This window comes from Rhinatrema bivittatum, chromosome 2, assembly GCF_901001135.1.
Source record: "Rhinatrema bivittatum chromosome 2, aRhiBiv1.1, whole genome shotgun sequence".
NCBI lineage: Eukaryota > Metazoa > Chordata > Amphibia > Gymnophiona > Rhinatrematidae > Rhinatrema > Rhinatrema bivittatum.
The window spans coordinates 98,910,623-98,935,079 of record NC_042616.1 but is presented as its reverse complement, the minus strand read 5'-3'; the positions used below and the strand labels follow the sequence as shown (position 1 = coordinate 98,935,079).

At 42.1% G+C, this 24,457-nt stretch overlaps 1 protein-coding gene across 8 annotated transcripts in view; it reads right to left on the bottom strand.

Moving 5' to 3' along the window:
* The window catches only part of RNF32 (ring finger protein 32), a 170,817-nt gene that overhangs the window by 130,449 nt on the left and 15,911 nt on the right, over positions 1–24,457 (bottom strand). For all 8 annotated transcript variants that reach the window (XM_029588487.1, XM_029588483.1, XM_029588490.1 and 5 more), the window contains one exon: positions 13,325–13,604. In XM_029588487.1, coding sequence (XP_029444347.1) covers positions 13,325–13,604 — 280 coding nt within the window. The remainder of the gene's footprint in view (positions 1–13,324; positions 13,605–24,457) is intronic.

Below are 24,457 nucleotides of genomic sequence, written 5' to 3'. Positions count from 1 at the left end.
ACCAAACAACTGCTGGCATGGAACATGGTGAGGTGAAAGAGGCTATTATAGCCTAAAGACCTTCTTTCTTAAAATGGAAAGAAAATCCAAATGAAGAAAATAGAAAAAGCATCAGCATTGGCAAATTAAAGAAAATATTGATAAGGCAAATAAAAAGATTTTGAAAAGAAGCTTGCCATAGATGCAAAAAATCATAATAACTTTTCAAATGTATCCAAAGCAGGAAGCCTGTGAAGGAGCTGGATGGACTATTAGATGATCGAGAGTTATAAGGGGTATTTAGGGAAAGCAAGGTCATAGCAAAAAGACTACATGAATTGCTTGCTTCAGTGTTTACTGAGGAGGATGCTGGGGAAATACCCACGCTGGAAGCAGTATTTAATGGTGATGATTCTGAGGAACTGAAACATATCATGGTGAACCTGGAAGATTTAATAGGGCAAAATGACAAGCTAAAGAGTAGCAAATCACCTGAAGCAGATGTTCTGAAAAAACTAAAAAATGAATCTGCAGAACTTTTATTAGTATTCTGTAACCTATCATGTGCATGTTTGTGTATTATAAATCAAGTGATCACCAGATGATATAGTTAAGTATTAGAGCACATGAGATGAAGGTTCATTCAAAGGCAAGGGTCCTAGACTTCAGGTAAACTAATTTTGTAGACCAGAATTAATTTTTGCTTCTTTAGAAAATTGCTATGGTCACTGGAGGGGGGGGGGGGGGAGAGAAAAACAGAGGGTAGCAGTTGGATGTTATGGTGGAATAATTGGATTTCTCTTTGTCTTTTGTGTACCTGAGGTAGTGTGCAAGAAAACATATATCACCGTAGGGAGAGTTCATTGTTATATATATATATCAATCACCTTAGGGATATATGTTTTCTTGCACACTACCTCAGGTACACAAAAGACAAAGAGAAACCCAATTATTCCACCATAACATCCAACTGCTACCCCCTGTTTTCCTCTCCCCCCCTCCCCTCCGGTGATCATCGCAATGTTCCAAAGAAGCAAACATTCATTCTGGTCTAACAAAATTAGTTTACCTGAAGTCTAGCACCCTTGCCTTTGAATGAACCTTCATCTCATGTGCTCTAATACTTAACTACATACTGGATTTATAATACACAAGCATGCACATTATGAAACTCAAAAAAGATTTAAACATATTTTATATATATAAGGGAATACCTCATGGAGTCATTAGCTAGTTGGGAAAATCTAGAAGTAGAAGAGCAATGGGAAAAACTAAAAAGGAGATATTATAAGGTCAACTAACCTTTTTGTTAAGAAAGTAAATAAAGAAGAGAAAAAAAAAGAGGCCACTATGATTTTCTAAAGAAGTAGCTGAGAAGGAAAAGGAGAATATCGATACGTTCATATATCCAGGATTCAGTACACTTTCTCAGAAATTTACAATTGTTAGAAATTCCTCAGCATTGGATAATATTGGCCACCATGGACATTACCGCCCTGTACACCAATATACCACAACAGGAGGCAGTGGAGGTAATTTCTACCATAATAGCACGGAGACCATAATCACAAAGAATACTAGATAGTTTTATTGTGGAAATAGTCAAACTGATCTTTATTTGACCAACAATTTTACAATCAAGAACATAGTATGGCATCCAGTCTGGCCAATTTATGTGGAATAATTTGAAGCAAGGGTGGTATATCTATCACAATGGTGGAGCAAGTTCATTGGTTTATAGATTTTCTTTTTCAATATTTATTAGGAATGCTATACAATAAGCACAGATAAAGATGCAGAGTACAAACACAGATACATTATAGAATTGCACAACACTCCAAATGATTTTCCATAACAAAGCCCCCTGCCACCCTCCCCCACCAGACGCTAAATGTCCATATCCAGTATAGTTAGCAAGGTGAATACAAATAGTCTCTGCATAATATGAAGAATGCCTTATGGCTTAGACTGCAGGGGAAAATATCTTGCAGGGATCTTGGCAGGGATTTATAATAATTGTATCAAGTGTCTTTGAAGAGGACTTTCTTCTTGGGAGATAGATAACGAAATGAAGATTCATATTCCAGCTGGAAAAGATCAGTCATAAGAGATCTCCACATATCTTGAATAGGAGCCTGTGGTTTTAACCAACTGAGTAAAATACATTTTTTTGCAATTAAACATACCTTGGAAAAAAATATCACATTGTCATTATTTAAACACACCTCACCCGCATCATTATTATTATTATTTTTTTATTTTCTCTTTATACATTTAACAAAATTATAACAAGAATTCCTCTTGAAAAATGAAATACAGAGATGTTACATATATTCTAACAAAGCTTCAAAACTTCAGAAATACAATATAATTGAAGAAAAACAAACACCTTCAACATCTCTGCAATAAAGTCCACCAGTTGAGGGGGGCAGGATTTACTCTACTTAAAGAAAGAAAGGATAAATCCTTATTTTAACATATTAGCTAGATAAATACATATAGGACAAGCAATTTCAATGTTGGCACTTGCTGGGGTTATGACAGCTTTCCCAATCAAAAATTGAGTCAGCTGTGGAGGGTCATAGAATATATAAGTAGTATTATTATTGTACTTAACAGTACATTTATAGGGGAATTTCAGGAAAAAATGACCCCCCCCCCCCCAATAAGCAAAACTTGCGGTTTCAACAGTAGAAAGGTTTTTCTTCTCTTTTGTGTCTTGCGAGAGACATCAGGAAAAACTCTTATGTTACAACCAAGAAATACTTCATTTCTGTATCGCAGACATAACCGCAAAAGCCAATCTTTGTCATGGTCCAGTGCTAGGCACACTATTAGTGTCGCTGGTATAGCCAAGTCAGTGTCTGAACTTTCCAAGATGTTAGAAATATCCATTATTTGATTTTGCCCAGGATCCACAGGTCCTCTCCCTTGTGTTTGCACTTCAGATCTTCTTACTTTAGGTGCATAAAACAGCTTTGAAATAGGGGGCATTGCTGCCACTTCAATCTTTAATATTTCCAACAAGTAACATTTAAACATGTCCCTTGGAGATGTCGGAGGTACCTGGGGTAAATTTATGAATCTTAAATTTCTGTATTTGCTTAGATTCTCCAAATTTTCTAATTTCCTAGCAGTGCTATTTCTATCTTTAATAAACATTTCCTGAGTTGCCTTAATTTCTATTATCTGCTGTCTATTGATTACTACTTGGTATTCCAGATCCACTGTAGCGTGTTTTAGCACTTTCACTTCCTCTTCAAACTGAGTCATTTTTGCTGTTAATGGCTGAACAAGCTGTATAATAGAAGTTCGCATTTCTATAATTGTTTCCCATAAAGTCTCCATTGTAAAATGAGGTCTTATCACCTCAGGAATACTCTGAACCGGATCTGCTCTAATTTCCCCAGCTCTATCCAACAAAGATAATCCTGCATTCACATCGTTTTGTCCCTTGCTGAAACATGGGCTTGCTGGCGATGTTACATCCCCTCCGATCCCCGCCAGGATACGCTCTTCGGCTCTTTGGTTGTCTGGCATGTCTCTCTCGCCTGCTGGATTCTCCGGCGGTGTCCTCGTCACGGAGCTCAAGGGTGACATCGAGCCTGGGAGAGAGGGGAGCTCTTCTTCTCCTCCCCACGTCTCCAACGGCTGAGCATTTCCCGTGTTTGCCTCTCTGCACACGATATGCGCGTCCATTGGCCCCGAAATCGGCCTTGACGAGGAGGGAACTGCAGGGAAAGGTTCCCCTCGTGGTTTTCACTTCCTTCCCATTTGAGGTAATCAAAAATAGCAGGAAATATTCAGGCAGCTCAGGAGCTCAGAAATCGCACTGCTCTACCGGGCAGCCATCTTGAGTCCCGCCCAACCGCATCATTATTTAAAAGACAAAATGAACAAGACCATTGGATATTCATACCAAAACACAATGAAATCCATTTATGGACATCTTCCCAAAATTCTTGTATAAGGACACAAGACCAAAAGCAATGTATAAGAGAAGCAAATGGAGCACTGCATTTGGGACACATACTAGAGGCAATAAGACCTATCCTGTGGGCCCTAGCAGGAGAATGCACTATTCTATAGAAAACTCTGATCTGCATCTCTCGCAAGTTTACATTCTTAATGCTCTTATAATCGAGAGATAACAGTCCCTAAGCATTTGTACATCTAGCTCCTCCGAAATATCTACTTGCCACTTACCAAGCAACGTTTTAAAAGTTTTATGAGAAGAGATGTTTTGATAAAAAAATATACAACTGAGAAAGAGAACCTAAATGTGTCTCAAACATCTTTAGAAGAAAAGCTGACTGAGAATTTTCAATTGGGCCCTTGACTCCCCTCAGAAGTTGGTGGTATGAGGCTCTGATCCAGGCATAAAACAAAAATTGGGTAGGAGATAATCCCAATAATTCCTGAGATTGATTGCGTAAACGTATAAAGTTTGTCTGAAACAGGATCTGTGAGATCTTTTAATAACCAATTGGATGAAAATATTTCTCTGGGAGAGATCCAGGAAAAATATTCTTGGGTTACTCCTGAGCGGATATTGAGACGAGATATGTACAGGTAAATGTTCCCAAGTCTTACGCATAGTAGTCGTCAGCCCAGATCTTAGCTGTACGGACAAATCCCACTTTGAGGCATGGAGAACAAATTTAGGATCAAAGGGCCTACATAGTGCCTCTATTAAATCCACATCAATGAATTCTGAAGTGTAATTGAGCCAGATCCCCAGAAAGCGTAGATTAGCAGCCCAAGAGTACAATTTAAAATCTGGCAAGTTAACAGCCTCTTATATTTTTGGTGCCATCAAAAGAGAATATGCCAATCTCGTCCTCTTTCCCTGCCATAAAAAGGAACCTATAATCTGTTTTAGTCACTTCTGTTCCCTTGACCTTAATATAAATGGGAGCATTTGCAATAAGTACAACAATTTTGGGGCTATTATTTTTATCACAGCTACCCTACAATGTAGTGACAGAGGGAGAGACCGCCAGCCCAGTAATTTCTGCTTTACCTTTTCAATGAGGGGAGGGATATTAATGAAATACCATTTTGTAGGTTCCCTATGTATGTGGATCCCTAAGTATTTAATAGAATCACCAGCCCATTTAACAGGGAAATAAGCCGAAATATATCGGAGGTTTCCGGTGATAGAGAGCTTAGTTTTATCGAGGTTCAATTTAAATCCCGAGATTGCCTGGTAAGCAGCAAAAATTTGAAGTGCAGCAGGAAGTGCATTCATAACAGGGGAAAGTGAAAGTAATATATCATCGGTGAAGAGAAGCATTTATTATTGTATTCATCCAATCTTGATTCACGTTACATTGGAAGCTGATCTTACTGCTGCGACCAGGGGTTCCACAGTTAAAATAAATAACAAGGGTGATAGCGGACACCCTTAACAGGTACCCCGGCAAAGGGGGAATTAACCTGATAAGAGGCCATTAACTAAGATTCGGGCTGTGGGATTAGAGTAAAGTAATGTGATGTATTGATAAATCTTACCATGGAACCCATATTTTTTGAGAACCCTCCACAGAAAGGGCCATGCCACCCTATAAAAGGCCTTCTCTGCATCACAGCTCACAAGTAAAGGATCTTTAATTATGCCATGTTTGCATAATTCTAGAGCTGTTAAAACTTCATGAATATTAATAGTAGACCTTCTGCCCTGAACAAATCCCACTAGATCATGAGAGATTAACTGGGGCATTATATTCTTAAATCAATTGGCCAGCAATTTAGCATAGATTTTAATGTCTAAGTTAAGAAGAGAAATAGACCAAAAGGAAGAAGGGAGCAAGGGATCCCTGCTGGGTTTCGATAGGACAACAATTGTGGCTGTCTTCATATCAAGAGGCATAGATCCCTTTATATACATCTCCTCATATACTGCATCTAAAATTTCAGGAATATCATGCGAGAGAGATTTATAGAAAAAAGTGTCAAACCCGTCCGGGTCCGGTGCTTTCAATGATGGTAGTGAGTTAATGGCATCAGTTATTTCTTCTGATTTATCTTTTGGTTTAACTTATCCAGTGTCTCCTCTGATAGGGTATTTATTTGTACTCGTTCAATAAATTTAACTTTAAGATCTGGATCCACCTGTTCAGCCAAATATAACTCCTGATAGTACTGAGAGAAAATGTGTGCCATCTTTATAGTACTCTGCTTATCTTTGATAGCACAAATAAACTTAGAGGGCTCCTGGGTTTTGAAAAGATGGGCCAGCATGTGGCCAGCTTTATTGTTGAACTGAAACAGCCTATATCAAACATGTTGCAAAGAGGCTGATGCCTTGTTATGCAATAAATTGTTAAGCGAGGTTCGAGTGGCATTATATTGCTCTAAATAAGGATATGAGTCCCTATCTGACAACTTACCTTTTAAAAACCACAATTATCTTTCTAGTTTTATATCATCAGCATTCACTGTTTACGCTTATGGCTAGCATAACTAATAATATTGCCACGAAGAACAGCTTTGGCCATTTCCCACAATTCCATATACTCCTTCCATTTTTCTTGTAAAAATTTTGGGAACTCCGGGGTCTGAATACAAATTTGGAGGCATTCTCCACTGTTTATACACTCTGGGTTCTCCTACTGCCATTGAAGCCTGCACCGGGCAATGATCTGATATTATTAAATCTTCGATGGAAGCCACTGAAAAGCGAGAAAATATGTCCTCCAATACCAAAAGCTAATCTATTCTGGTTCTAGAGAGATGGGCCCGGGCCAGATGCATAAATGCTCATTCTCCCGGGTGAAGAACCCTCCATAGATCGAATAAACGAAGATGTTTGCACAAAAAACAAGGGCCTTTCCTGTCACTTAAAGGGTGACCTCCCATCGACGGTAGAGCAGGGGTCTATGATACAATTTAGATCCCCACCCAGGATAATCGGGTAATCTCCTAATTGAGATATAAAGAAAGTAACTTAGTAAAAAAGAAGGAGTGCATGTACCCATTAGGAGCATGCACTGAAAGTAAGATAATCTTGACACCCATAAACTCCCCCACCAAAATTAAATAGCTCCCCCCAGGATCAGCTATGCTTTTATGTAACTGGAAACTTGTCGCTTTATGAAATAAAATAGCCACACCTGCAACTTTTGGAAGTATCAGCTGCAAACAAAACCTGTGAGACTCAAAGTTTTCAACTTAAGGGCCTCAGGCTTTAAGAAGATGAGTTTCTTGGAGAAAAATATCTTTAGCATCCAGCTTGCCTAATCTAGTTAGAACTTTTTCTCTTTTAATTGGTGTACCAAGCCCTGCTACATTCCAGGTAATGAAATTATATGACATCTTGATATCAAATTTGATGATATATCCCCAAGGATCAATACCAATAAAGAACATTTCCATTGCATTAAAAATTGAGAATGGTCCACAGAAAAATACTCCCCACCTCTGAAGTTCCCCTTCCATTTTCTCGGTAACATATATACCCCTGCTATCTGAAAAATTTGTAAATTTAAACTAATAGCATGAGGCCCCTCCCTTCCCGACCCCCCAACTCCCCCACATCTGTTGCAATACCATATGAATAAACTTAACAAGCTTACATTACCTATCTCCCCCTTAACCTCCAAACTAAACAATCCTTCTGAGGAGGAAATGGAGTCATTAAGCAATGTGATGTGCTCTGTAGCCTCCCACTATATGCAGACATCTCCTCCCTTACATTTTTGAAGGTTTATGCCCCATTCCCTGAGTTAGAATGTGGCAATATTAAAGTAACTTGATAAAGAGCACATTACCCCATCATCACATAAGAACATAAGAAATTGCCATGCTGGGTCAGACCAAGGGTCCATCAAGCCCAGCATCCTGTTTCCAACAGAGGCCAAAACCAGGCCACAAAAACCTGGCAATTACCCAAACACTAAGAAGAACCCATGCTACTGATGCAATTAATTCACCAACTCACGCTACAAGGGAATCCTTGTGTGGTGGTAATCTTGTACGGAGGTTATCGATGAGGATAACCGATTTTGCAGTTATCCTTTCTTTTTCCTCCGTCTATTATTCTTTTATTAAGGTCAAAAGTATTTTTTAAAGGTGCTCTTTTGTGTGATTTTTCTTAAAATCCCTTCTCCCCTGCTGCTTTTCTGACCCACTGCTAGTCTTATGTCATACTTATCAAGGTCGTCGCCTTTATTGATGTCTCATGGGTACGGAGCTGCTTGTCCGACACGGGCCATGTTTCGGCACAGTGTGCCTGCTTCAGGGACTATGGGAGAGTGTGCTGTGTCTTGTCAAAAACTTCTGCTGTCTTCTCGTGCGACGCCTTCTGTGTGCGTCGCACGAGAAGACAGCAGAAGTTTTTGACAAGACACAGCACACTCTCCCATAGTCCCTGAAGCAGGCACACTGTGCCGAAACATGGCCCGTGTCGGACAAGCAGCTCCGTACCCATGAGACATCAATAAAGGCGACGACCTTGATAAGTATGACATAAGACTAGCAGTGGGTCGGAAAAGCAGCAGGGGAGAAGGGATTTTAAGAAAAATCACACAAAAGAGCACCTTTAAAAAATACTTTTGACCTTAATAAAAGAATAATAGACGGAGGAAAAAGAAAGGATAACTGCAAAATCGGTTATCCTCATCGATAACCTCCGTACAAGATTACCACCACACAAGGATTCCCTTGTAGCGTGAGTTGGTGAATTGTTGAAGAGGGAAAGAGGTTGGTTAGCGACTGATGCAATTAATAGCAGTGGCTATTCCCTAAGTATAATTGATTAATAGCCATTAATGGACTTCTCCTCCAAGAACTTATCCAAACCTTTTTTGAACCCAGCTACACTAACTGCACTAACCACATCCTCTGGCAACAAATTCCAGAGCTTTATTGTGCGTTGGGTGAAAAAGAATTTTCTCCGATTAGTAAATGTGCTACTTGCTAACTTTTAAGTAGCACATTTAAGACTAATCGGAGAAAATTCATAACCAAAGCATTAGTTGAATTCTGAAAAGTTAGCCTCTGAGCCAGCAGTGAGCTTGGTTAATGAAAGTTTTAGAGGCAACAGCTTTGTCTCAGCTAACCAAGCTGGACTCCGTGGTGGATATCTTCTGCACGTATTCCATTGCCTCATTCACTGAATCAAAAATGTGTGTCGTCCCCTGGTGCCAAATCTTTAGCTTGGTATGATAATTCAGAGCAAAACCGGGCAATGATCTGATATTATTAAATCTTCGATGGAAGCCACTGAAAAGCAAGAAAATATTTTCTCCAATACCAAAAGCTAATCTATTCTGGTTCTAGAGGGATGGGCCTGGGCCAGATGCATAACAAGGGCCTTTCCTGTCACTTAAAGGGTGATCTCCCATCGACGGTAGAGCAGGGGTCTATGATACAATTTAGATACCCACCCAGGATAATTGGGTAATCTCCTAATTGAGATAATAAAGAAAGTAACTTAGTAAAAAAGGAGTGCATGTACCCATTAGGAGCTTGCACTGAAAGTAAGAATCTAGACACCCATAAACTCCCCCACCAATATTAAATAGCTCCCCCCAGGATCATCTATGTTTTTATGTAACTGGAAACTTGTCGCTTTATGAAATAAAATAGCCACATCCGCAACTTTTGGAAGTACCAGCTGCATGCAAAACCTGTGAGACCTAAAGTTTTTTCATCTTAAGGGCCTCAGCTTTAAGAAGATGAGTTTCTTGGAGAAAGATATCTTTAGCATCCAGCTTGCCTAATCTAGATAGAACTTTTTCTCTTAATTGGTGTACCAAGCCCTGCTACATACCATATCTGTGCAGAACAGCGAGGATCCTTTTCTAAGCCCAGAGACCTTAGAAGAGAAGTCCTGGAAAATCAGCACTTTCCTGTTTTCATAATGGATCTCTTGTGATTTGCGATAGTATTGAATTATTACTGTTTTACACATATAATTGAGTATTTGCACAGTCACAACACGCGGTCTCCTTCCGCCTGAGCCATCTGGTTTAGGGCCGAGTCTGTGTGTCCGCTCTACAAGGAAAAAAGAAGTAACTTGCAGGGATGGAATTAAAGAAATCAGCCAGTTTTCCAAAACTTTTACCAGTTCTCCTTTCGGAACAGATTCTGGGAGCCCAACGAATCTTAGATTGTTCCTCCTTGCCCGATTCTCAAGGTTGAGCTTTTCATCACGGACCTTCGCAGCCTTCTCCAGATCTATGATGCGATGTCTGAGGGCTCCCACGTCATCTTCAGCTAGCGCTATCCTCCCTTCTACCTCTTCTAGCCGGGTGTCAAATTCCCTCATCGCCGAATGGACCTCAGCGATCTGTTCAGATATTTGGTGCAGCCGGGAGTCCAGCGCATTAACATCTGCCTTGGAGATTTTTTTCCTCCAAAGATTCTTCCCTGACTGCCGCTTCAGGTGAGTCCGAAGATGCAGCGGCCATCTTGGGTTCTGGGGGCTTGACTTTTTATCTTTTTTTAGCCATTTCGAGGCCATAATGTCATCTAAGTCACTGGATCTAAGTAATGACAGCAGGAGGATCACAGAGATGTCGTTGACGCTCGAGGGAGGCTTCAAGAGGTAATTCTAACTGACCAGATATGTAGAAGGCTGCTGAAGCTCAATGTTCCTGCACCTCACCGAGCCCACCACATCATTTGACTCCTCTAGATGATTTTTTTAAATCTGGCAGGGATCAGAGGATGAACTGCAAGCCTTTCACACATGGTTAAACCATCAAGAACCAAATTTCAATTTATGGTTTCAAGCCATCTAAAACAGATTACATATTTAGATGTGGAGGCGTGATTTGAACAGAGATCCTTTAAGATCACAGTACACAGGAAGTTGACAGATTGCAATATCTTTTGAAGATATAACAGTCATCATCCTCGCTTGCTTAAGGTGAGGATATGCACTGATATGAAGGAATTTAGAATACAGTGGCAATTTTAACCCAAAGATTTTGAGCAACAGGATATCAGGGGTTGGTACTCAAGAAGGCATATAAAGCGAGCATTGTACTCATATAGTGAATTCTTATTACAATAGAAATCTTCACCAGAAACATAAAAATTGGTGTGTGTATTATGTTACACAGATAAAGTTATAGACATAGTTTCATCTATCAGATGATACTGGCATGGACTCAGATAAAAATATTCTATTTTCGAGGAGATACTATTAATTGCTTTCTCCTGAGGTTTAAATATCAGAAACAGAGTGCCACTTTGCCAGAAGTGCACCAATCAGAATACACACAGTCAACATTGTGATTTTTGCATCAACACCTTGACTGATCCAAATTGGTCATATTCAATGACACAGTTCATAACCAGATGTAAAAGATCTACCAATTACATGTCAGATTACATGGTGTATACTTTCATTTGTCCAAGCCCCAAACTATACATTGCAAGGAAATTTTACTTCAAAATACGGCCTGGGTAGGATAATTTTGGGTACTCTTTGGAATTATCATGCTGATATTCACCACTATGGAGCAAGAGGAAAAAAAAAAAAAAAGAAGTTTTTAAATGCATTTCATATAAATGTTAAAAATATTGTAGAGGACTAGGAGCATGAAATATAAGGGTCGATGATAATACAGAGCTACCCTTTCTTGCATTATTCATTTGGCTTATCATTGTTTCAAATTGGTTAAATCACATAGGGCCTCATTTTCCAATATCGCATGCGATACCAAAAAGGGGTGTACCTTATGCTAATAAGCATGTGTATCGCGAATTGCACTATCAGCTATGCGAAAGGCTATCGCAAGTTGCGCTATTAGCCCAATTTGGGCTACATTGCCAGTATATCGCGGTTCACGATGTCTACTGACAGGCCTGTTTCAGTATGAGAGGGAGAGAGGGAGAGAGAGACTGACTTGCCATAGTGCCTCCTCCCTAGACAGGTATTTGTATCCCTATGGAAGGCTCACCTAGTAACTCGAGGTAAGGTTTAAGTATTAGTGTAGGGGGTTAGGGGCCACTTTCACATTCAACGTGAGACGTACGAACAGAACAGTGGTCTCTTGTGAAGATTTGATGACCTACAGACTGAGGCAACTCACTCCAAGATGAGATTTGTGCAATGTTCTCTCAACCTAGCTTGATGGACTCTCTACCTGGGTAACAACAAGCTAGGTGGAGAGAACACTGCACAAATCTCATCTTGGAGTGAGTTTCCTCACTCTGTAGGTCATCAAATCTTCACAAGAGACCACTGTTCTGTTCGTACGTCTCACGTTGAATGTGAAAGTGGCCCCTAACCCCCTACAGTAATACTTAACCCTCACCTCGAGTTACTAGGTGGGCCTCCCATAAGGATACAAATACCTGTCTAGGGAGGAGGCACTATGGCAAGGCTCTCTCTCTCCCCCTCCATCATACTGAAACAGGCCTGTCAGGAGACATCGTGAACCGCGATAAACCTTTACCAGCCTGTAGCGCACAACGTAATGCAAATGAAAGAGGTGTAGTTATTGGCCGCGTTAACAGTGCGGCTGTTTTGCGGCACACGATAAATCCTCCCTACTTTACATTTGCTCTGCCCCCTGAATACGAAATTAAAAATTTGCATTCGCAAATCGCGTTAACTGCTGTTAGCGCGGTTTGTGGAATTATCACACGCGGAAACTCCTTGGAAAATGAGGCCCATAGTGTGTTTACATAGATTGGATTTTTCACTATATAACTTGGCTTTTTGGTTATATTAGATGTGCCACAAATAGCATTTAGAAATGCTATGTCTTATACACTAAAATTCAAAATATAGTACAGTAACCTCAAGTGAACAACACCTACTGAATTTATTACCTACATAAACATGTTCAGGGTAATTTTAAAATACATAAATTCATCTAAAACAATTTGTCATCTGTATATAATGGCTTTTTGAAAATTGCCTGTCCTATATTTGGGTAAAAGTAAGCATGCCGGGCCTCCATACTCATCCTTTTACCTGCAGTGAGCAAAGGCACTCCCATAGGCAGGGTTGGTAAGAGGTTTACACTTAGATGCATACTTTTATATTTTCAAAAGTATACACGTATTCTCTAACAAAAACCCAATATGCACAAATTAGCAGGTGTAAATGTGTGCGGGTAGTTATTCTGAGATAATTTTGAAAGAGAAAGTACATGAGTGAAAATTAGTGCAAAGTCTGCAAGTAAAAAGTACCTGCAGACTGCACCAATGTGGGCAGTTTTAAAATTACCCCCTTTAAGTGTTTGTACAGTAAATTTGAAACACTATTACAATATAAAAAAGTAACTATACCACTAAGAATGATATACAAACTAGTTATTTTAACAATTTCTAAAAAACAATATGGCAGATTTACTAGATACTTTTAATACTTTAAATTTACCTAAAGAGAATGGTGGAGGACAAGGATCAAGGACATATTCCTTTTCTGAATCATCTTCCATTCTATTCTGGTCCTGGGACACATTTTTTCTTCTTAGACCAGTATTTATTACTGCTTTTACCATTCCTTTGTTCACAAATCTACAGCTATTTTTGTTGTTTCTTGTGTTTGTCCTACATGAACTGGCTAATGAAAGATTTTGGAGTTGAAGACTATGCAGAATGTGATCTTGTAATGCCACAGCAGTAAGTGTTAGGGATTCTTGTTTGAAAGGTCTATCCTAAATTTAAAAAAAATGTTATATAATTAATGTCAACACTTTTTACATCACACACATGTATTATCTGCATTACAAATCATGCTCTTATTTAAAGCTGATTCAAATATAGCACAATATGTATAACAATTTCTACCACATACAATGCAGAGAAAAGGTTTGTGAACCCTAACTATAATAATGAGAATTGAAACCAGTACTTTACTATGTAATAAGAAGGATATAAATTAAACAATTCTGTGTTTCCTGAGACACAATAATGTACCAAGTAGGAGCAAGAAGTCTAATTCAGAATCAGTGTGTGTGAAAAAGTAAGTAAACTCCCCACCCAGTTTTCTGTCTGATATAAAGCTCTAAAAACCTTTGGAGTTTGGTCTTCACCATAAAGTTAGTGGGAAGTCATTATGCCACAATCAAAAGAAATTTCAGAGGATTTATGAAAAAGAGTAGCTGATTCTCATCTGTCTGGAGAAGTTTATCAGGCCATTTCTAAACATTTGAGACTTCATCTATCCACTGTCAGATTACAAATGGAAAATGTTGATAACTACAGCAACTCACCCTAGGAGTGAATGTCCTACTAAAATCACTTTAACAGCAAACCAGAAAATCATCTATAAAGTCACAAAGAACCCCAGACTAACATCTAAAGACCTGCAGGTCTCTCTCACTGCAGCTGATGTGAGGGTTTCATGAGTCAAACATTAGGAAAAAACTGAAAGGGAAATGGTGTTAATGGGAGGATAGCTGGAAAGAAACCAGTGCTATCTAAAAAGAACACTGCTGCCTGCCTCAGGTTCACCAAAGAGCATCTGGATGACCCACAGTTCTTCTGAAATAATATTCTTTCGACAGTGTAGACAGATGGACTCAGGACCAATGGGTATAGTGTACTCCTGATAGCAGTTGGGAGATGGAGTCAGATTTCAATCTGACATCAGCCTACATATACCTGTGCAGGAAGCTCTGCTCTTCAATATTCTCCTCGAAAAGTAATTGTGGATATATGTGTGTTTTAATAACTTGATTAATTTGGCTAACTTGATTAACTTGGACTGGTTGAACTAATTTCCAACTGGAGACAGCCAGTGCACTCAACTGAAAAACGCCGACACCTGGTAACTATGGGTGTCCTAACTAGAGGTAAAACCTGACTTACCCGTGCTTGTCTTGCTCTCGGGGATGTCACCTGAGGTTTCCAGATTTTGGGGCAGCCATGGGCGGGATGCTGAGTCCATCTGTCTACACTAAGGAAAACGAAATTATCAGGAAAGTAATTTCTCCATTTCCTAGCGTGTAGCAGATGGACTCAGGACCAATGGGATGTACAAAAGCTACTTCCGAACCGGGTGGGAGGCTGCCCATGGCTCACTTAGTACTGCCCTTGCAAATGCTGTGTCTTCCCGGGCCTGAACATCCAGGCGGTAGAACCTCGAGAAGGTGTGAATGGAGGACCACGTAGCCGCCCGACAGATCTCGGCGGGTGACAGCATTTTAGTTTCTGTCCAGGATACTGCCTGGGCCCTTGTGGAATGGGCCTTGACTTGTAGAGGGGTGGAGGCTTTCTTGCCTCTATGTAGGCCGCTTTGATTACTTCTTTGATCCAGTGGGCTATGATTGCCTGCGAGGCCGCTTCCCCTTGTTTCTTCCTGCTGTGAAGTACGAATAGGTGGTCCGTCTTTCGTACGGATTCTGATCTTTCCAGGTATCGGACTAGGAGTCTGCCAACGTTCAAATGGCGAAGAAGGCGTGAGTCCTCAGAGTCCTTATGCTCGTCTGGAGATGGCAGCGAGATGGTTTGGTTTAGATGGAAATGAGAAACCACCTTTGGAAGGAAGGAGGGAACAGTGCGGAGCTGTATGGATCCCGGTGTGAATGTAAGGAACGGTTCCCGACAGGATAGTGGTTGAAGTTCGGAGATGCGACGGGCTGAACATATTGCCACTAGGAATGCAGTCTTCAAGGTCAGGAGCCATAGTGACAGACCGCGTGTAGGTCTGAAGGAAGCTCCCGCCAAGACGTCTAGTACTAGATTGAGATTCCATAGGGACACCAGCCACTTTAGTGGTGGTCGGATTTGTTTGACCCCTCTTAGGAAACGGGAAACGTCTGGATGGGATGATAGGCTGATGCCGTCCACTTTGGCTCTGAAGCAGGCCAGCACGGCTACCTGAACCTTGATTGAGTTGAGAGACAACCCCTTCTTCAAGCCATCCTGCAGAAATTCAAGGATCAAGGGGATTTTGACTGTCCACGGAAGGATGTCACGGTCCTCACACCAGGCTTCGAATATTCTCCATATTCGTATGTAGGTTAGGGACGTGGAAAACTTGCGTGCTCGGAGTAAGATGTCAATCACTGCCCCCAAGTATCTGCTCTGCTTCAGGCGAGTTCTCTCAATGGCCAGACCATAAGAGAGAATCGAGTTGGGTCTTCGTGGAGGATCGGTCCTTGCTGGAGCAGGTCCCTGTGTGGAAGTAGACACAGAGGGTTCCCCGCCAGAAGTCTTTGCATGTCTGCGTACCATGGCCTTCTTGGCCAGTCCAGAACCACTAGAAGTACTAGCCCCCTGTGGTGTTCTATCTTGTGGATGATCCTGCCCAGTAGTGGCCATGGGGGAAAGGCATACAGCAGGTCTTCCTCTGGCCAGTTTTGGACGAGGGCATCGATTTCCAGGGATTGTGGTTCTCGTCTGCGGCTGAAGAACTTGGGAACTTGGGCAATGGACCTGGTTGCCAGAAGATCCATGGCTGGTGTTCCCCAGTGGTTTATGAACAACTAGAAGACAGTGGTTGACAGCATCCATTCCCCTGGGTCTAGACTCTCTCTGCTGAGGTAATCTGCAGTGAGGTTGCCTTTTCCAGTGATGTGGGCGGCTGAGATCCCTTGTAGGTTTGCTTCCGCCCACGCCATTAGGGGTTCTATTTCCAGGGACACTTTTTGGCTTCTGGTTCCTCCCTGGCGGTTGATGTAGGCAACTCTGACAGATTCGCCCTGGAGTCTGTGACCGAATCGAAGGCAGGCTAGTCTGACTGCCCGGGATTCCAGTCAGTTGATGTTCCATCCCGACTCTTCCTTGTCCCATTGCCCCTGGGCTGTCAGTTCCTGGCATTGGGCTCCCCATCATCATAGGCTTGCATCCATGGTAAGCAAGACCCAGGTCTGTGGGGATGCTCAGATGGTCTTCTTGTAGCCACCATTGGAGCTGGGTCCGCACCTCTGCCGGTAGCTGGAGGCGAACGGAGTAGTTCTGGGTCATCAGGTTCCATCGTGACAGTAGGGAACGTTGTAGTGGTCGCATGTGGGCCCTTGCCCATGGGACGACTTCTAGCGTTGATGTCATGAGGCCGAGGACTTGGAGGTAGTCCCATACCTTGTGGCAAAAGCAGGTCAACAGGTTTTGTAACTGGTCCATCAGTTTCCTTCTCCTTGTAGGGGGAAGAACGACCTTGTCTTGTTTGGTGTCGAACCGGACTCCCAGGTATTCTAGTGATTGGGAGGGCTGCAGGCAGCTCTTGGTTGTGTTGACAACCCACCCGAGATTCTGCAGTAGATTCTTGACTCTGGTGGTCGCCTGGTGGCTTTCCTCTGGAGATTTTGCCCTGATCAGCCAATTGTCCAGATAAGGATGTACGAGGATTCCTTCTTTCCTCAGTGTCGCAGGCACAACAACCATGATTTTGGTGAACGTCTGAGGAGCAGTGGCTAGTCCGAATGGTAGCGAATGGAACTGGTAGTGATGTTCCAGTATCGCAAAGCATAAAAAGCGCTGATGGTCATGATGGACTGGGATGTGGAAATAGGCTTCTGACAGATCCAGTGAGATCAGAAATTCTCCCGGCTGTACTGCCCTCATGACCGAGCGTAGGGTTTCCATGCAGAAGTGTGGTATCCTCAGGTAGCAAATGATGGACTTGAGGTCCAGGATGGGCCGGAACATTCCCGCTTTCTTGAAGACAATAAAATAGATGGAATAGTGCCCAGTATTTTGTTGGTGCATGGGCACCGGTGTTATCGCCCTTAGGGCGAGCAGTTTTGTCAGTGTGGCTTCCACTGCTGTCCTCTTGGAGGGGGAGTGACACGGTGATTTCACAAATTTGTCTGGAGGGATACTGTGGAAGTCCAGGTAGTATCCCTCTCGAACGATGGTTAGGACCCACTTGTCCGATGCTATCTCGACCCATCTTGGTAGAATAGGGCAAGCCTGCAACCTATGGCTCCTTCCTGTGGATGGGTCTGTTGATTCTCATTGTGGGGTGTGGCTGGGGCCTGGACCTCGTTTTGTCTGTTCCGAAAGGACTGGCCCCTGACTTCGGGACGAGGTGCTTGGTATGTGTTTTTGTACGGTCTAAAACGCTGGGATCCTCTGCCCTTGGATTTTCGGGGAGAGGGACATAGGTTTCTTCTGTTCCTGTCCTCCGGTAACTGAGGTACTAGGGATTCGCCCATTTGTCGGCTAACTTCTCCAGTTCGCTTCCGAACAGGAGGGCTTCTTTAAAAGGCATTCTCGTGAGTTTTGTCTTGGAAGTCACATCAGCTGACTAACTTCGGAGCCAGAGTTGCCTTCTGGCTGCCACTATCTTGGTGGAATAGGGCAAGCCTGCCAACTCTGTTCAAGCATCCAGCTAACAGATAAGGAATATTTCTAATTTCTGAGTGCTTTTGTGATAGAATATATTGCTGTCTGTACTTTCATATTTCTCTCTCTCTCTCTCTGCTTTTAGATATTGAGATTGTATATTAATTTGCTGTGGGTTAATTGTTTCAAGCAAAAAATCAAACAAAAAAATCCTCTTGAGATACTCCTGTCTCTATAATCACTCTACACTTTAATCTCTATCTTTAACTACATATAGCTGTTATTAAAAATCACTGTTTGTCTAGATATAAACATTGGGGCCAAAAATTGATGTGGAGTTAATTTTAAAGCAAAACTGAAAACATTACTGGAACAGCCTTGCTCTAACCAGCTTGGGTAGCAGATTCACAGAACCAGCAAGGGGCAATTAGATCATTTGAGGGCTGTGCTCAGCCAGAATACAGGGAATACTAAAGCTTCTTGTGTCCAGCTAAGTAAAAAAGTTTAACATAGTAAGCCAATCTTGGGGAGACTATTGTCAAACGCAATAGCAGATACAGGGTCCTGAGAGCAACCTTGACAAAGGGTAACTGTTTAACAACTCTGTCAGAGGCACTAATCTTTTCCCTTGCACAAATGCAAAGGGAAAAGTAGATAACAAAACTCAACTAATGAGGTCACAAAAGGAGTCCAGGAACAGCAGTAAACTGAATGAAGAAAGCTGGAAAGCTATGAGCACAAATGCTCGTAGTTTGGGCAATAAAATCCCAGATCTGCAAGCCCTAATGTTGGAGGCGGACTTGGACGTTGTTGCTGTCACAGAAACGTGGTTTACGGAATCTCATGACTGGGATACGGCAATACCAGGCTATAACTTGTTAAGGAAGGACAGTGAGGATAGGAAAGGGGGAGGAGTGGCTCTTTATGTCAGAAACAATATCCAAGCATCTGAGCTGCAAGGAAGATGGGGCAATGAAGAAGCACTATAGGCCAACCTAAAAAAAAGATGGGGCATCCATTTTTATTGGAGTGGTTTACAGGCCTCCAAACCAAAAGGAAGAGCTGGACAGAGATCTGGTTGAAGACATCCAAAAGATAGGAAAGAAGGGAGAAGTGGTGATCGTTGGAGACTTTAATATGCCAGATGTAGACTGGAGAATCCCATCTGCAGAATCTAATAATAGAGAAATAGTGGATGCCCTGCAAGTAGCTTTGTTCAAACAAATGGCAATGGAACCCACGAGAGAAGGAGCTATACTCGACTTAGTGCTCACTAATGGAGATAATGTCTCTGATGTCCAGGTGGGCGCCCACCTCAGCACCAGTGATCAAACGGTATGGTTTAATATCACAAAAAGGATACGGAAAAGAAGCACAAAGACCCGAGTTTTGCAGTTCAAAAACACGGACTTTGATGAAATGGGGAAGTATCTGGAGGAAGAACTAAAAGGCTGGGAGAACGAGAGAGATGTGGATCAACAGTGGACCAATCTAAAAGGAGCAGTTACCAATGCAACTAATCTATGTGTTAAAAAAGTAAAGAAAAGCCAAAGAAAAATGAAACCTATCTGGTTCTCAAAGGAGGTGGCTGACAAAATAAAGGCTAAAAGAACAGCATTCAAGAAATATAAAAGATCCCAAAAGGAGGAGCACAAAGAAGAATATCTGGTAGAACTGAGGGAGACGAAGAAATTAATCAAGACATCAAAAAGTCAAGCGGAAGAAAGGATTGCCAAGGAGGTAAAGAGAGGTGAAAAAACATTTTTCAGATACATCAGTGAAAAGAGAAAAGTTCAAAGTGGTATAGTGAAATTGAAAGGTGGAAAAGATCAATGTGTGGAGAGAGACAAAGAAATGGCAGAAATATTAAACAAATACTTCAGTTCTGTGTTCACTAAAGAGGACCCTGGAGAAGGACCGTCGCTAGTTAACAAGAAACTGGAGGGGAGTGGAGTAGATGTAACTCCATTTACAGTAGAGAATGTATGGGAAGAGCTGGGGAAACTGAAAGTGGACAAAGCCATGGGGCCTGATGAAGTTCATCCCAGGATATTGAGGGAGCTCAGAGATGTGCGGCGGGTCCGCTGTGTGACCTGTTCAATAGATCCCTAGAAACAGGAGTGGTGCCGAGTGATTGGAGAAGAGCGGTGGTGGTCCCGCTTCACAAGAGTGGGAACAGAGAAGAGGCTGGTAACTACAGACCAGTTAGCCTCACTGTTGAAAGAGAGAATAGTGAATTATCTACAGTCGGGAGAATTGCTGGACCAGAGGCAGCATGGATTCACCAGGGGAAGATCCTGTCAGACAAATCTAATTGACTTTTTTGACTGGGTAACCAAGGAATTGGATCAAGGAAGAGCACTCGATGTCATCTACTTGGATTTCAGCAAAGCTTTTGATACAGTCCCGCACAGGAGACTGGTGAATAAAATGAGAAGCTTAGGAGTGAGTGCCGAGGTGGTGGCCTGGATTGCAAACTGGTTGTCGGGCAGAAGACAATGTGTGATGGTAAATGGAACTCTCTCTGAAGAGAGAGCGGTTTTAAGTGGTGTACTGCAAGGATCGGTGTTGGGACCAGTCCTGTTCAATATCTTTGTGAGCGACATTGCGGAAGGGATAGAAGGTAAGGTTTGTCTTTTTGCGGATGACACTAAGATCTGCAACAGAGTGGACGCGCCGGAAGGAGTGGAGAGAATGAGATGGGATTTAAGGAAGCTGGAAGAGTGGTCGAAGATATGGCAGTTGAGATTCAATGCCAAGAAGTGCAGAGTCATGCATATGGGGAGTGGAAATCCGAATGAACTGTATTCGATGGGGGGAGAAAGGCTGATGTGCACGGAGCAGGAGAGAGACCTTGGGGTGATAGTGTCTAATGATCTGAAGTCGGCGAAACAATGTGACAAGGCAATAGCTAAAGCCAGAAGAATTCTGGGCTGCATAGAGAGAGGAACATCGAGTAAGAAAAGGGAAGTGATTATCCCCTTGTACAGGTCCTTGGTGAGGCCTCACCTGGAGTACTGTGTTCAGTTCTGGAGACCGTATCTCCAAAGAGACAGAGACAAGATGGAGGTGGTCAAGAGAAGGGCGACCAAAAAGGTGGAGGGTCTTCATCGAATGACTTATGAGGAGAAATTGAAGAATCTAAATATGTACACCCTGGAGGAAAGGAGGAGCAGAGGTGATATGATACAGACTTTCAGATACTTGAAAGGTTTTAATGATCCAAAGACAACGACAAACCTTTTCTGTCGAAAAAAATCAACTGAACCAGGGGTCACGATTTGAAGCTCCAGGGAGGAAGACTCAGAACCAATGTCAGGAAGTATTTCTTCACGGAGAGGGTGGTGAATGCCTGGAATGCCCTTCCAGAGGAAGTGGTGAAGACCAGAACTGTGAAGGACTTCAAAGGGGCGTGGGATAAACACTGTGGTTCCATAAAGTCTAGAGGACGTGAATGAAGAGTGGATGGCTCGCGGGAATGACAGCTACTGCCTAGAGCTAATACCCTTATTCAATAAACATACACATGGTTAATGCGACTCCAACATTGCTCTAAGCTTCAACGGCAAGAGGAAATGTGGATAAAAGGATTTGCATTCACAAAAAAGCGGGGAGTAGCTTGCTTGTTACGGTGGTTACTACCCCAAAAGAAATAAGCTTGATACTTCACTTTCAATGCATATCCAGCATAGCTCTCTGCTTCAACAGCAGGGGAGAAAGTCTGATACTTCACTTTCAATGCATATCCAGCATAACTCTCTGCTTCAACGGCAGGGGGAATGAAGAAAAGTGGATCTATATACAGAGAACAACCAACAAGGACTGAATTACATAGTCTGGGTAAACAAATAAGCATGGGTGTAGCTTGCTTATTGCAGCGATTACTACCCTTACTAATTAAGCTAGATATTTCACTTAGATGCAGTTCCAACACTGCTTGCTACATTAATGGTGGGGGTGGAAGTGAAACAGAACCATTTCTTCGACGCAGGCTTCAACTCGGTGAAGGGCAACACTTGACCCTGTGGCTTCGATTTAGACCCATGGGGGAGTTCTTGAGGAGCTCCTGCTCAACAAGTTTCCCAGCATGGCAGACGCTGCATACAAGGCTCTCTTAAAAGCTTTTTTAATGACCTTAGTGGCAAAAACATTAAACATAAAGGGGTAGATTTTCAAAGGGATACGCGCGTACCCCCCGAAAACCTACCCCAAACCCCCCCCGTGCGCGTCGAGCCTATTTTGCATAGGCTCGGCGGCGCGCGCAAGCCCCGGGACGCTTGTAAGTCCCGGGGCTTGCATGGAGGGGCGTGTTGGGGGGCGTTTCGGGGGCGTGTTGGGAGTGATGTGGCGTTTCAGGGGCGTGTCCATGGCGTGGTTTCGGCCCGGGGGCATTCCGGAGGCGTGACAGCGGCCCCTGGACCAGCCCCTGGACCGGAATATGGAGCGCGGCAGCCGACCCGGCGCGCGCAAAGTTACGCCTGCTTCGAGCAGGCGTAACTTTCGTGATAGAGGTATGGGGGAGGTGAAGGTGGGGGGAGGGAACGGAGGCTGGCTGCGTGGCTCGGCTCGCGCAGGCTGCCAATTTTGGGCAGCCTTGCACGCGCCGACCCCGGATTTTAATGGATACGTGCGGCTACGTGTGTATCTATTGAAATCCCGTGTACTCTTGTTCGCGCCTGGTGCACGAACAAAAGTACGCGTGTGCGCAGATTTATAAAATCTGCCCCTGAATATATAGCAAACTTACAACATAAAATACAATAACAAAAACATTAAACCAAAAAAGAATTAACAAAACATAAAACAAATTACACTTAAAACCAAAACATAATATTAAAACCCAAATAAATCCACAGCTACATAATAAACTCCTAAAAATCTTATCTTCATCACTCAAAAGCTAATCTAAAAAGCTAAGCCTTACTCTGTTTCTAACTAGAATAACTATGTAACTAGAATATTTTGAATTTTATTTGGCATGGAGTTTCATAAAACTGGCCCTCTAAATTAAAAGATTATTTTCATGTGTCCACCTACCCTACCAACTTTGGTGAAGGGACCTGTAGTCTAATCTCTTAGGAGAACCTTAAACTCCTAATCAAAGTAGAACATATCAAGCAATCTTTTAGATGAGTGATAGACTCGGGAATAATCTAATGAAATATTTCTTTATAGAGAGGGTAGTAGATGCAAGGAACAGCTTCCCTGTAGAGGTGGGGGAGACTAGAATAGTATCTGAATTCAAGAAACCATGGGATAAACACAAGGGACCTTTGAGGGCATTGTATGTATTGTAAAGCTGAATTAGTCAGTGTGGCTGGGCAGACTGGATAAGATGTATGATTTTTTTTCATCACGTTTGTTTTTATGAAGGTAATTATCTTGGGTGGGACACAATTTTCGTTGAGTTAGATCTGACACTTGTTTTTGACTAACTTTTGACATCTGAATCCAAAAATGGCCCCAGTTTTTCTCTATCATGTAAACTTTTTAAGGTACAGGATTACCCTCCCTTTGTCCCAAAAATCATACAAAATGTACATACAAAAAAAATAAAAGAAAAAAATTACCTGACTATACTGTTTATTTAGTTATTTTATTCATACAAAGGCTATATATTGTTACTGTAATTCAAATTGTGTACAAGTAATAAAGTTCTGCTACCAAACATACATATTAAGGTAAAACTTCACGGTTATAGCTTTTCCAGCAGTGTTCAATCTGTGGACAATTTCGCCTGATGTTCCATGAATAGTCAGCCATCATATGTACATCCCATCTACCCTGATACCATGCCTCCATGACCTTCAAATTTTGGTGGAATCGTTCACCTTGCTCATCACTGACTGCACCAAGGTTTTTCAGGAAGTCAGCAAGATGGCTATGCAGAAAATGCACCTTGATACTCATGTTGCAACGAAGCATTTTGAAGCTCTCCAAGAGTTTCTGGACAATTTCGGTGTAATTCTGAGCTCGTGTATTTCCAAGAAAATCCTTGACAAAATTTTTCAATGACAACCAAGCATTCTTTTGGAGTTCTGACATTGTCCCGATGACATGCTCAACTTTAATGAGCTGCCGAATCTGTGGACCGTCAAAAACACCGGCCTTTATCTTTTCAAACGACAGGCTAGGAAATGCCAAAATGAGATGCTTGAAACAGTCTCCTTCAGTTGGCAAAGCTTTAACAAACTGCTTCATGAGACCCAGTTTTATGTGCAGAGGTGGGAATATAATGTTATTTCTGTCAACAAGTGGCTCATGTAGAATGTTTGGA